The 12,606-nt window shown below is 52.1% G+C and overlaps 1 protein-coding gene across 2 annotated transcripts in view; it reads left to right on the forward strand.

Moving 5' to 3' along the window:
* Window positions 1–12,606, forward strand: part of LOC127493425 (stimulated by retinoic acid gene 6 protein-like) — a 49,313-nt gene that overhangs the window by 7,556 nt on the left and 29,151 nt on the right. For both annotated transcript variants that reach the window (XR_007923565.3, XM_051856302.3), the window contains exons 2-4: window positions 3,256–3,331; window positions 5,398–5,495; window positions 10,138–10,268. Coding sequence is in view for 1 of the 2 variants with exons in the window: in XM_051856302.3 (XP_051712262.1) it covers window positions 3,256–3,331; window positions 5,398–5,495; window positions 10,138–10,268 (305 nt within the window). In the remaining variant the exon portion in view is untranslated. The remainder of the gene's footprint in view (window positions 1–3,255; window positions 3,332–5,397; window positions 5,496–10,137; window positions 10,269–12,606) is intronic.

The raw sequence follows: 12,606 nt of genomic DNA on the forward strand, positions 1-12,606 counted from the left end.
TAACCTGCAGCCATGCTGAGTCGCCACACTCAGTAGTTCCCAGGGGAAGAGAGGAGACGGCATTTTCTCTCAATTTCTCCTTTCATCCCTAGTGGAATTTTAAGTATGTATTGAATGCATTTTTTTCCTTTGTCGGTAGCTTGCTACTCTTTGGAGATGTTTTTCTTCTGATGTTTCCCTTTCCATCTCTATCTCATTTTTCCTCTTCCTGGTGACTGGTTGAAGTGATTGAAGTTTTCCTTGTGTGCACACTTTTGAATGTACTGGTTTACATTCTATTCAAAGTGCTCTGAGAGTGAGCCATGGGTTTTTAATGTGCTTACTTAAAAATCCGTTTTTCTTTAAAGTCCAGAAAGAGAAAAGAGGTTTCCATGACCCGTCCTCATCCCGAGGAGAACCTAGACACTGTTTCACTCCCCTATACCCTCCGCGTCGTCCCCAGCCCCTGGGAGGACTCGGGCCTCTTCCCTCAACTGCTCAGTTCCAAATGGATGGGCCAGACAGCTTGTTTAGCATAACTACGTGCTGAAGTAGTGTACTGATTCCTCTCTTTGTCACGCTTTCACATTTTACTTCCTCCTACATTCATATTCCCTTCTAATTGACAATGTCCTCCGATATTTCTCTCATAGAAGGTTGTAGATGGGATATTTTAGTTCTTGCATTTATAAATATGTAATAATACTGTTAAGTTACTATTAAGCTTAATTTTGTTGAACTTAATGTTGAGCAAGTTTCTTTTCCATTTCTGTGTATTTAACAATGTGTAGAAATATTTAAATCCTGTGTGCAGGAACAGCCACAAGATTTGCCCATTTCTCTATTTCCCATTGCTTTTCATGCCTCTGCCTATTTCACCCTAAATGTCATTGTCATCTTTTTTTTTTTAAGATTTATTTACAGCCGGCGCTGTGGCTCACTAGGCTAATCCTCTGCCTTGCGGTGCCGGCACACCAGGTTCTAGTCCCGGTCAGGGTGCCAGATTCTGTCCCGGTTGCCCCTCTTCCAGGCCAGCTCTCTGCTGTGGCCAGGGAGTGCAGTGGAGGATGGCCCAAGTGCTTGGGCCCTGCACCTGCATGGGAGACCAGGAGAAGCACCTGGCTCCTGGCTTCGGATCAGCGCGGTGCACCAGCCATGGCGGCCATTGGAGGGTGAACCAACGGCAAAGGAAGACCTTTCTCTCTGTCTCTCTCTCTCACTGTCCACTCTGCCTGTAAAAAAAAAAAAAAAAGATTTATTTACTTACTTGAGAAGTAGAGTTACTTGCTGGTTCACTCCCCCAAATGGCTGCAACAGCAGAGCTGGGCTGATTTGAAGCCAGGAGCTTCTTCCACAGCCTTCCCAGGCCAATAGCAGGGAGCTGGATCAGAAGGGGAACAGCTGAGACTTGAACCAGCGCCCATGTGGGATGCTGGCACAGCAGGCAGTGGCTTAACCCACTGTGCCACAGCCCCAGCTCCAAAGTGTTCTTGCAGAGAGTTTCAAGTCCTTGCTTCACAGGGGCTTGTGAGAACCTCACTTCCTCGGGAGTTCCTCAGTATGCTGGACGTTGGCTCCCTTTGGTGCTGCCGTGTTCCGCGGCTGGTGATTGTGAGTTCAACCCTGCAGGGCCACCGGCCGCCTCTGCCGTGGCCAGCACTTCCGGGGACTCGGGGGACGCGGATGTCCTGCTGCGTGGGGTCCTTCTGCCTCTGGCCTTCAGGATGCCCGAGCTCCTGGCACCCCCCGCCCCGCTGGGTGTTACCCACAGTGTAGGGCCCTGCTCTCAGCCTGTGACCCACATAGACTATTCCTAAAGACCCGCTGGTCCCGGGGAGAACACTGGAACGGGGACATCTGGCCTTAGGGCCATCTCCGTGAGATCCTGATTCACCGTGCTGTCACCTGCCGCCAGCCCCATCCTGCTTCTGCCTCCTGTGCAGCCCATGGTGTGTGGCCCCGCTGACCACTACTTATCGAATGGTTCAGGTTCATGACCAGATGGAACCACGAGGTACCGGAACCCTGATGAATCATGGAGGACTACGCTGTGCTCAGGGCTTCCTCAGGGAGACTCCTCGGGGAGAAGCAGGCTCTGGCCAGGGAACGAGGCCCAGGACATAGCCAGATGGGTGCCCAGAGCCAAGGCTGGCAAGTGCGCCGGAGGGTGCCTTGGTCGTGCCATGGAGTTAGAGTGCCGAGAGCAAAGTGTGGTGGAGGCCCTGGAAAAGGAGCGGTGTCGTCCACAGAGAAGGCACAGAACTGCTGCCACATGTCTTAGCCCTGCAGCCCTGCCGGCCTGTGCTACAGACAGGGAGGCCAGGAGAGCAAAGTCTGTCGGCGGTGGGCTCAGCCTCTCCCCTAGTCCAGCCCAGAGGTGAATCAGGAGTGAGCTGGGGCCTCTGTTTTTGTTGTTGTTGTTGTTGTTTTAAATTAAAGATTGATTGATTGATTTGAAAGGCAGAGTGACAGAAAGAAAAAGAGGTCTTCCATCTGCTGGTTCACTTGCCAAATGGCCGCAACAGTTAGGACTAGGCTGGGTAAAGCCGGAAGCCTAGAACTCCATCTGGGTCTCCCATGGATGGCAGAAACTCAAGTACTTGAGCCATCTTTTACTGCTTCCCAAGCATATTAGCAGGGAGCTAGATTGGAAGTGGAGCAGCTGGGACTTGAACTGGTGTCCATATGGGAGGTGGGCATCCCACATGGCAGCTTAACTCACTGTACCACAACCCCCACCGAGAGCTGGTGTTTCTTGACCTTGACCGTGAAAACTGGATCCAGTCTGATTTCCTGTGAAGTTAATGACGCTCTGGGCTCAGGGTCCCACATCCAGCACAGGACACATCCAGGGCCCTGGGAGCGGACGAGGGGCCCTAGATAAGTGTTCACACGGTCACATGTTGTCCCGAAAATGTGAAAAAGTCAGACATTTGTGTAACTTTATTTTGAAAACACACCAAGGTTTAGCTCTGAGCCCCACAGAATCTGTATTTGTCCCTGCCCATGTCATCATGAAACAAAGACGTCAGTCCCAGTTAGTGGGGGAGTTGCATAGATAATGAGGCTGAAGAAAGCAAAAGGGAAGAGGCTGACGAATCAGTCCACTCGAGAAGACACAGCACAGGTGAGGAGCCCTCCCTCCGAGAGAGCTCAGCTTGAGATCAGACGCCTTAGGGGTCAGCCAGCCAGACTTCCAGCAGCGCTGCTCCGTGCTGAAGGGCTGGGGCTTGGCAGTGACTGACGGTGTGAAGGTGAATTCTCGTCCTCTTTCAGGCCCAGGCGGCTAAATGACACTTGTGTCCTCTCGGTGGACACGGAACTCTTTCTCCACTACTCTCTCATCCCATCAGTAAGTAAGACAGGGGCTGGGGCTGGGGCTGGGGGTGGGGAGGGAGGCTGGGCTGCTGTCACACAGGCTCCTCGGGGGTCTGCACAGATCAGGGAGGAGATACCAGCTGTTTCCTTCTGGAACCTCTTGTCTCGGACATTGTGCACCTAAGACATAGGCAGAAGGTGGCTTTTAAAGACTCAGGATTCTTGGGTATCGGCTTTAAATGGAGTCAGGAAAGGTTTTTTTAGGGAGTAAGGACAGAGCTTGGGTCTGATGGAGGGTACAGTAAAGAGCATTTCAGACAACGCGGAGAGCATGTGCAAAGGCCCTGTGGAGGGAGGGAGAATGGAGAACAGGCGGAGCTGAGAAGGCCAGCATAGCTGGAGTGGAGAACTGAAGTGGGAGAATCTGGGGAGGGGCGGCCAGGCCAGGCGGAGCTTTGTCTTCATTCTGAGTTCACTGAGAAGTCACTGAGGAGTTCCTAGCATGAGAGTGGTAGAAGAGGCCATGCTGCTTGCAACATGGAGGTCAGGCCGGACAAGGGGAGAGAGGAGGCTGAAGGCCAGCTAGCAGCCTGTTGCAGGTGTCCAGCTGAGCGGAGACTTAGCTCTCCCTGGATGATGGCGGCCAGCTCGAGATGCTTAGGCGGTAAAAACAGAAGACCTGGTAGTGGTTAGGTAGGGAGAGTCGGGGGCGGGGGAGGTGGAGAGTGACACTACCTGCTGCCCCTCACTAGCTGGGGAAAGCTGGGAGGGGTTGGGGTGTGGGGTGGGTGAAGGCACAGGGCAGGGGCACAGTCTTGAGCCGCATCCAGGACACACTCAATCTGAGAAGCTCTCAACATGTCGAACAAGAGGTGTCAGCCGTGCAGCTGGGCGTGCAGGGCTGGAGCTCACAGGCAAGGTGTGGGCAGGAGTCTCCCGTGTGTTGACGGCCTTTAACAGCACGGGCAGCGTGAGGTCCTGCAGCCAGAGAGGAGCCGGCGGGGAGAGGAGAGGCCCTGGGGCTGAGCTCCAGGAGCTCCAGGACCGGGGCTTGGGAAATGAATGATCAGAAGTGATGGAGGACAGCAGAGAGCGTGGTTGGTGGAGGCCCAGGAAGGGGGTGTCCCGGGGAGGAGGAGGCAGGAAGACTGGAGGTGCTGCCGAGGGATCAGCCTAGATCTGGACTTGAAAGGTCCATCGGATCGGGCCAGGAGATGGTTGCTAGTGACTTCGGCTGCAGCTGTTTCAGAGCAGGGATGGGGAAGAGGCGAAGTTAGGGGGACGAGGAGGCGATGAAAGGCGGGGAAATAGAGGCGGCACCGCAGACAGGTCCCCAGAAGGTTCCGGCACGGAGAGGAGAGGGAGAGCGGTCAGGTGTGTGAGGACGAAGCCGATGCACAGGAACAAGGCAAGGATGGATTTGCAGGTGCCGTTGCCTTCTTATGGTGAGACGGAGGATCAGGGACGGCGAGTCTCTCCCAGCCAGCGTGTGGGCGAGACTAGGCCTGAACCTGCGTCTGCTCAGGGCGACACCCAGGAGAGCTCAGCTCCAAGCACGCTGGCAGCTCAAGGGTGCAAGCAGCCAGGCCCTGACTCCAGTTTCAGTTTCAACATCAGAGACTTTTTTTAAAAAATCCATATGTAGTTTTTAATAATCTGCATTTTCCATGAGCTCTTTACCTTTAAGGATTTATTTACTCATTTGAAAGGCAGAGTAACAGAGAGGAGAGGCAGAAAGAGCTCTTCCATCCACTGGTTCACTCACCAAATGGCCACAACAACTCGGGCTGGGCCAGGCCAAAGCCAGGAGCCTGGGACTCCATCTGAGGTTCCCACATGGGTGCAGGGGCCCAAGGACCTGGCCCAGCCTCCTCTGTTTTCTCAGGCACATTAGCAGGCGTTGGATGGGAAGTGGAGAAGCCAGGACTCAACCCAGTGCCCTTATGGGATGCTGGCGTTGCAGGCAGTGGCCCAACTTGCTGGGCTACGGTGCCAGCCCTGAGGGTCACAGGTATTCTGAACGTTCTACTCCGCCACACAGGGAGGACACCCAGGCCACGCTGAGGGCGCCCGCTGACCGTCTGTCTTCTCTTCTCATAGCTTGTCATCATTTTGGTCTTGTCCTTTCTCCAAAGACGACAGTACCGCAGAGAAAGAGACGACACCTCCCTTCTGGGGAACCACTTTGCAATCATCATGTGAGTTGAGTGAGGGTCAACACCAACTGTAAGGCCAGGATGGCTCCCGGGACCCCTCCCCTCTCCCTAGCGCCACCTCTAGGGTGCCAACCCCTACCCAGCCCAACCAAAGGGCCAAGATTCCAGAGTTGGCTTCCAGGCCATTGTAACCCTCAGCACCCAGGCTGCTGCACACAGCTGGAGGAGACATGGCCCACTGTGGAGAAGGCCTTTCACACTTGAGCTGTGGCATATCTTCAGTAAAAACCCCCGGGAACTTTAAAATTTATGCCAAGGAGCAGGAGGGCAAGTGCCCTGTGGCTGGAGGCAGCAAGGCGTCGTGCTGAGATCCCGCCGGAGTGTTTGGGGCTTTTCTTGCTCTGCCGTTATAAGACTATGGACCCTGTATCACCATTTTCCTTGAATTCTTTTTTAAAAAATATTTATTTACTTATTTGAAAGAGAGAGAGAGAGAGAGAGAGAGGTCTTGCATCCACTGGTTCATTCCCCAAATGGCTGCAAAGGCCAGAGCTGGGCTGATCTGAATCCAGGAGTTTCTTCCGGATCTCCCACATGGGTGTCAATGGCCCAAGCACTTTGTCCATCTTCTACTGCTATCCCAGGCCATAACAGCTAGATCAGAAATGGATCAGCAAGGAATCGAACTGGCGCCCAAATGAGATGCTGGCACTGCAGGCAGAGGCTTAACCTTCTATGCCATAGCACCGGCCACTTCCTTGAGCTCTAATTGCTCATCTCTCAGCCTCCTTATCTTCTCACTCATCTCCCTCATCATGCAATTAACATTTAAAAATATTTATTTATTTAAAAGGCAGTTAGCTAGAGAAAGAGACTCTTCCATTCAATGATTCACTCCCCAAATGGCCACAGTGGCCAGGGCTGGGCCAAGCTGAAGCCATACTAGTCTCCTATGTGGGTGGCAGAGCCCCAAGCACTTGGGCCATCATCTGCTGCCTTCCCTGGTATGTTACGAGGAAGCTGGATGGGAAGCAGAGCAGCTGAGACTCAACCTGACTCCAACGTGGGATGCCAGTGTGGCAGGCAGGTGGTGGTCCAGGTGTTGACTGCACGGTGTCTCTGACCCAGACACTGAACTACTTACTTTATTTGCATTACTTGGATGAACCCCTTGCCAATCTTGCAGGATGATGAAATTTGTCATCTTCATGCAATTGATGCAAAAACTCAGACTCCGAGAGGTTAAACGGCTTGCCCACGCTCACACAGCTAAGAGGTGACCAGAGCTTTAACTCAGAGCAGCTTGATAGTCTCTGACGTTATAACCTGAGCAGGTTCAGGCTGTGAGGCTGAAGTCCTGGCCTTGGACTACGGAAAAAGGAAAGACAGCCAGGATATCAGGCCCCAGGGCCAGGGATGACCAGGACTTCCGGTTGAGAGGCTCATTCCAGGTACCACTCCCCGGCGCAGGCAGCCCTTCCCAAGCTTGCAAGGCAAAGACGCATCTGGGGAAGCACAGGAAAAAGCAGGTGGATAAAGATCTTGCTTTGTCCCAAGCAGTCGGCATACAGGGACTGGTACAGGAGTTGATGAGAAATGGGAGCTCCATGGCCATCGCATTCAACTCTTTGAACTGAATGCTAGAGGTGCCATTGGCTCACTCCCTGGCCACTTTCTCAACAACACTCCTGCTTCTCTGAGTAATTCCGGCCTACTGTCTTCACCGTGGAGTGGCCCCTGCTCCTGGCACCCCACGGCTTAGTCAGCAGCTCTTCCTGTGCTGTGCACGGTGACTCTGTGCCATGGACAGAAGAGGGGTTTCCTTCAAGATGGGGAAAACCGAGTCTCGCACACCTCCAGTGGGATCTTCATTAAAAATCAGCCCCATTCAACAAAAGGCTGACCCACAGAGCTGCGCTGGGCACTGACTTTCCCAGATGCTGTGCTATGTCGCCAGCCCAGAGGAGTTTATAGTTCACCACGCAAGTGGTGACACAGGGAGCTGTGCCGACGCAGGGACCTGAACTGAGTGCTGAGGGACTGCAGACGGGACAGGCTGATTGGCAGCAGGTGATGGGGAGGGTGCTTGGAAGATGGGCTCTTTACCTGGGCCTTCCTGGTGGAGATGCGTGAGCCCCATGGGGCCTCCCACCTGCGATGCCTGGCTCTCCCACCCCTCTTGAGTTTTCAGTAAGGTCCCACTCACCTGGGCCTCTTTGTTGGGAGAGTTTCCTTTTTCCAAGTGCACTGGCTTACTCTGATCCAGTCCAAGCTCTGTCTGTTACTAGAAACTGATATCTGCTGGTGCTGCAGCTCACTAGGCTAAGCCTCCGCCTTGGGGCGCCGGCACACCAGGTTCTAGTCCCGGTTGGGGCGCCGGATTCTGTCCCGGTTGCCCCTCTTTCAGGCCAGCTCTCTGCTGTGGCCCGGGAGTGCAGTGGAGGATGGCCCAAGTGCTTGGGTCCTGCACCCCATGGGAGACCAGGAGAAGCACCTGGCTCCTGCCTTCGGATCAGCGCGGTGCACCAGCCGCAGTGCACCGGCCGCGGCAGCCATTGGAGGGTGAACCAATGGCAAAGGAAGACCTTTCTCTCTGTCTCTCTCTCTCACTGTCCACTCTGCCTGTCAAAAAAAAAAAAAAACAAAAAACAAAAAAACAAAAAAACAAAAAAAACAAACAAAAAAAAAAAACAAGAAACTGATATCTACTCAAGATTCTTTACCTGGGAGGAAAAGAAAGGATGCTTGATCCAATCACAGAAATCTCACAGAAACAAACACAACAGGCCTCATGGGAACTGGGTGTCTTGAGATGGGAATCTGCGAGACTGCTTCTTCAGCCCTGCCATCTCTCCTGGGTCAACCTCTGCACTTTTGCTGTGTTTCTGCCAGCTGACCCAGGACCTTGACCTTCCTCTAGTTTTGATTCTGATCCCAACTTGTAATGACTTTCCAGACCAGGACTTTAAAAAAAAGATTTATTTATTTATTTATAACTCTGAGAGGCAGAGTTACAGAGAGAGGGAAAGACAGAGAGAAAGGTCTTCCATCTGCTGGTTCACTCCCCAAATGGCTGCAACGGCCAGAGCTGCACTGATCCGAAGCCAAGAGCCAGGAGCTTCTTCTGGGTCTTCTACCCATGGGTGCAGGGGCCCAAGCACTTGGCCGTCGTCTTTTGCTTTCCCAGGCCATAGCAGAGAGCTGGATTGGAAAAGGTACAGCCAGACTCGAACTGGCGCCCATATGGGATACCAGCACCACAGGTAGAAGCTTAGCTCACTACACCACAGTGCCGGCCCCAAACCAGGACTTTTAACAATGAACTGGGCCGGCACCGCAGCTCAACAGGCTAATCCTCCGCCTTGCGGCGCCGGCACACTGGGTTCTAGTCCCAGTCGGGGCGCTGATTCTGTCCCGGTTGCCCCTCTTTCAGGCCAGCTCTCTGCTGTGGCCCGGGAGTGCAGTGGAGGATGGCCCAAGTGCTTGGGCCCTGCACCCCATGGGAGACCAGGATAAGTACCTGGCTCCTGCCAACGGATCAGCGCAGTGCACCGGCCACAGCACGCCAGCCGCGGCGGCCACTGGAGGGTGAACCAATGGCAAAGGAAGACCTTTCTCTCTCTCTCTCTCTCTCTCACTGTCCACTCTGCCTGTCAAAAAAAAAAAAAAAAAATGAACTGGCTCACATCTTCCATTAATCAATCCCAAACACATGACCAGACATCTGATTGGCCCATCCAAAGACAAGTGGTCACCTATAGTCTTATCAGAACAGGAAGGCAAAATTTTATGTCTACCCAGTTAGGGCTTTTTGGTTGGGCCTGAGGATTAAATTGACATAAGACAGATCAACAGGAAAAAAGCACACACGTTGACTTCATACAAGCTTTATGTGACGCAGAAATGATCCAAAGATACAGTTAAAGTCGCACAAGTGTAGACTTGGGCTGGACCCAGAAGAGTAAGTTGTAGAAAAGTGATTAAATGATGTGGGGAGACCAGCAGGTAAGAGCTACCTTCTAAATTCTGTATAGAATTCTACCAGCCTCAACTTCCTGGTCTGTGATGACAAGCGCGTTACTTCTTCTCTATAGGGAGGGCATCATGCACATGGGCATTTCATCCTGTGTTTCTAACAAGCAGCCTTAAGATCAGAGTGTCTTCTTGTATCGCTGTTAAGAGTCTTCAACTCAAAGTAGTCAATGTGCCAGAGTGGCATATTCTGGACAATATATCCTTTACCCCATCAACAATGGGGCAAACGTGGTGCCAGCAGCACCAATGATACCCAAACCCTGTTAAGGGACAGTGGAAGGAACAAGTCACACAATGACACATGGCCGGCTCCCTCAGTTCTACCCAGGACACACTCCTTGTTTTGGTCTCTTGAGTCTGTGTCTCCCATAAATGGAACTCATCCCACTTTGCTTTGTGTCTTAGCTGCACAAAGTCCTTTCTTGTGTCCTCTACCAAACCTGGATCTGCTCCGGAGGAAGCGTTTTGTTGGTACCCTGAATCTATGCCTAGCCCCTGGTCTGGCGTGGTGGGCCTCAGGAGGGAGCCATTGCAATGAGTAGTTCACTGTCTGAGGGTCCTTGCTCCACATGGGGTCACCACTCTGGGGCTGATCTGGGGGAATGTCTCAGCCGGCTCTGGCTTCATAAGCTGTTTCTGTTGTTCACAGGCCTCTGGACTTCGTGGGCACTTTTAGTAACCGATGGTCCTATGGAATTGCCTTTGGGGCCACAGCCAACAAGGTCATGTTCTTGTTCTCAGAAGGTTACCAGCCCATGCGTGTCCCCCAGTGGGCCCAAGGTACTGAGGCTGCCTCCGACTTGCTGGGAATTTCACCATGGAGATTCTTAGATGCTTGCTGTCAGAGACCATGTGGCTCGGGGGCTCTGGGATCAGGGAATAGATTTGGATCTGTCATGTTCTTCCCAGCCTGTCATTTGCCCAAGGTCAATGCCTAGGTCACAAAGCTACCAAACTTACTGCGGGACTTTTCCTCGGTTAGATTCAGCTGTCCTTTATTTATTTATTTTTAAAGACTTATTTATTTATTTGAAATGAAGAGTTACAGAGAGAGACAGAGAAAGAAGGATCTTCCATCTGCTGGTTCTCTCCTCAGATGGTCCCAACAGTCAGGGCTGAGCCAGGCCAACGTCGGGAGCCAGGAAGTTCTTCTGGGTCTCCCATGTGGGCACAGGGGCCCAAGTACTTGGGCCGTCCTCTGCTGCTTTCCTAGGCTGTTAGCAGAGAACTGGATCAGAAGTGGAGCAGCTAGGACTCAAACTAGCACCCTATAGAGGATGCCAGTGTGGCAGGCTGTAGCTTAGCCTGCTGCACCACAGCACCAGCCCTTAGACGTGATGTAACAAAAGCCCAGGGAGTCAGTTCTTCCTCACCTACACTCCAAAAGCTCTCTGAGTCATAGCCACGCCTGCCTTCCTGGTGTCCAGGAGCTCTAAGATTCCTCTTAGAGGACAGTGCCTACTTCCTCGGCCACTGGCCTGAGGCCTGGTCTTCCCCTGCACCTCATGCTCTTCTGAGGGAGCAGTTCCAATCTATAACAATTTGCAGCCCACTCTGTCCAGCCCAGTTCCCTCTGGGGGTTTCTAAGCCTAGACGATCAAATGCCAGTCAACATCTCTTTAGTTTTGGGGGGAAATGCCAACTGAAACCAAAATGATGTACGGTATATACCTCTTCAAAGTGAGGTTTGCACAAATGCTTATACCCTGAAACCGTGGCCACATCTAGACAATGAACCCTGAAGATTTCCTGTTTCCCTCTCTGATCTCTCTTCCCTTCCTCTCCTCTGTCACCTCCCCTTGCCCCATCTCCAGGAAACCACAATCCCCTTAGGTTTTCATAGAATTTTTTGTAAACAGAATCATTGCAAATGTACTCTTTTCTGGGAGGGTGAAGGCCTGGCTCCCTTTACCCAGTGTGGTGGTTTTGAGATTCATGTTCATTTAGCACGTACCAGGAGTTCATCCTATTGCTAAGTAGTATTCCTCTAATGGATACACCACAGTTTGTTTATCCACTCACTTGTTGATGGACAGCCAAGGGGGGATACAGAAAGAGAGAGAGAGAGAGATCTTCCATCTACTGGTTCACGCCCCAGATGGCTGCAATGGCCAGGGTGTGGTCAGGCCAAAGCAGCCTGAAATTCCATCCAGGTCTCCCATGCGGGTGCAGAGACCAAGTACTTGAGCCACCTTCTGCTGCCTTCCCCAGGCACATCAGCTGGGAACTGGATGAGAAGTGGAGAGCCAGGACCCGAGCCGGTGGCTTATGGGTGCAGGTGAAGGAACGCACTGCACCATAATGCCAACACCTGAGCATACTTTTAAGTGCTGGTTTGCTATTCCTAAACCTTCTAGGATAAAGTGCCCATTCAAGTCATTGACCTATTCTTAAAAACTGGAGTTTTCATTTTCTTGTTGAGTTTTAAGAATTCTTTATATATTCTAGGTCCATTATTAAATTTATGAATTTCAAATATTTTCTCCCAGTCTGTGTCTTGTATTTTTATCTCTCTATAGACTCTTTTGAAGAGCTAACCTTTTTAATTTCATGAAATCTAATTTATTCATTTTTTTCTCTTACGGAACATGTTTATGACATCATGAAAGAAATCTTTGCGTAAGCTAAGATCATTGTAGATTTTCTCCTGTGCTTTCTCCAGAAGTTTTTCAGTCTTAAGTTTTGCATTTAGGTCTATGATACATTTTGAGTTCACTCTTTGGCATACTGTGTGGGGGCATGGATTGAAGTTTTCTTTGCCTTTGGGTAGCACTGTTTGCTACCAGAGCCTGTCCTTTGCCCATTGAATGACCTTTGCACCTTTATTGAAAATCAATTAGTTCTGGCCGGCACCATGGCTCACTAGGCTAATCCTCCGCCTTGTGGCGCCGGCACACCGGGTTCTAGTCCTGGCCGGGGCGCTGGATTCTGTCCCGGTTGCCCCTCTTCCAGGCCAGCTCTCTGCTGTGGCCCGGGAGTGCAGTGGAGGATGGCCCAAGTCCTTGGGCCCTGCACCCCATGGGAGACCAGGATAAGTACCTGGCTCCTGCCATCGGATCAGCGCGGTGTGCCGGCCGCAGCGCACCGCCAGCGGCCATTGGAGGGTGAACCAACGGCA

Source organism: Oryctolagus cuniculus, chromosome 1 (assembly GCF_051225735.1).
Source record: "Oryctolagus cuniculus isolate XC-2025 breed Fujian yellow rabbit chromosome 1, ASM5122573v1, whole genome shotgun sequence".
Taxonomy (NCBI): domain Eukaryota; kingdom Metazoa; phylum Chordata; class Mammalia; order Lagomorpha; family Leporidae; genus Oryctolagus; species Oryctolagus cuniculus.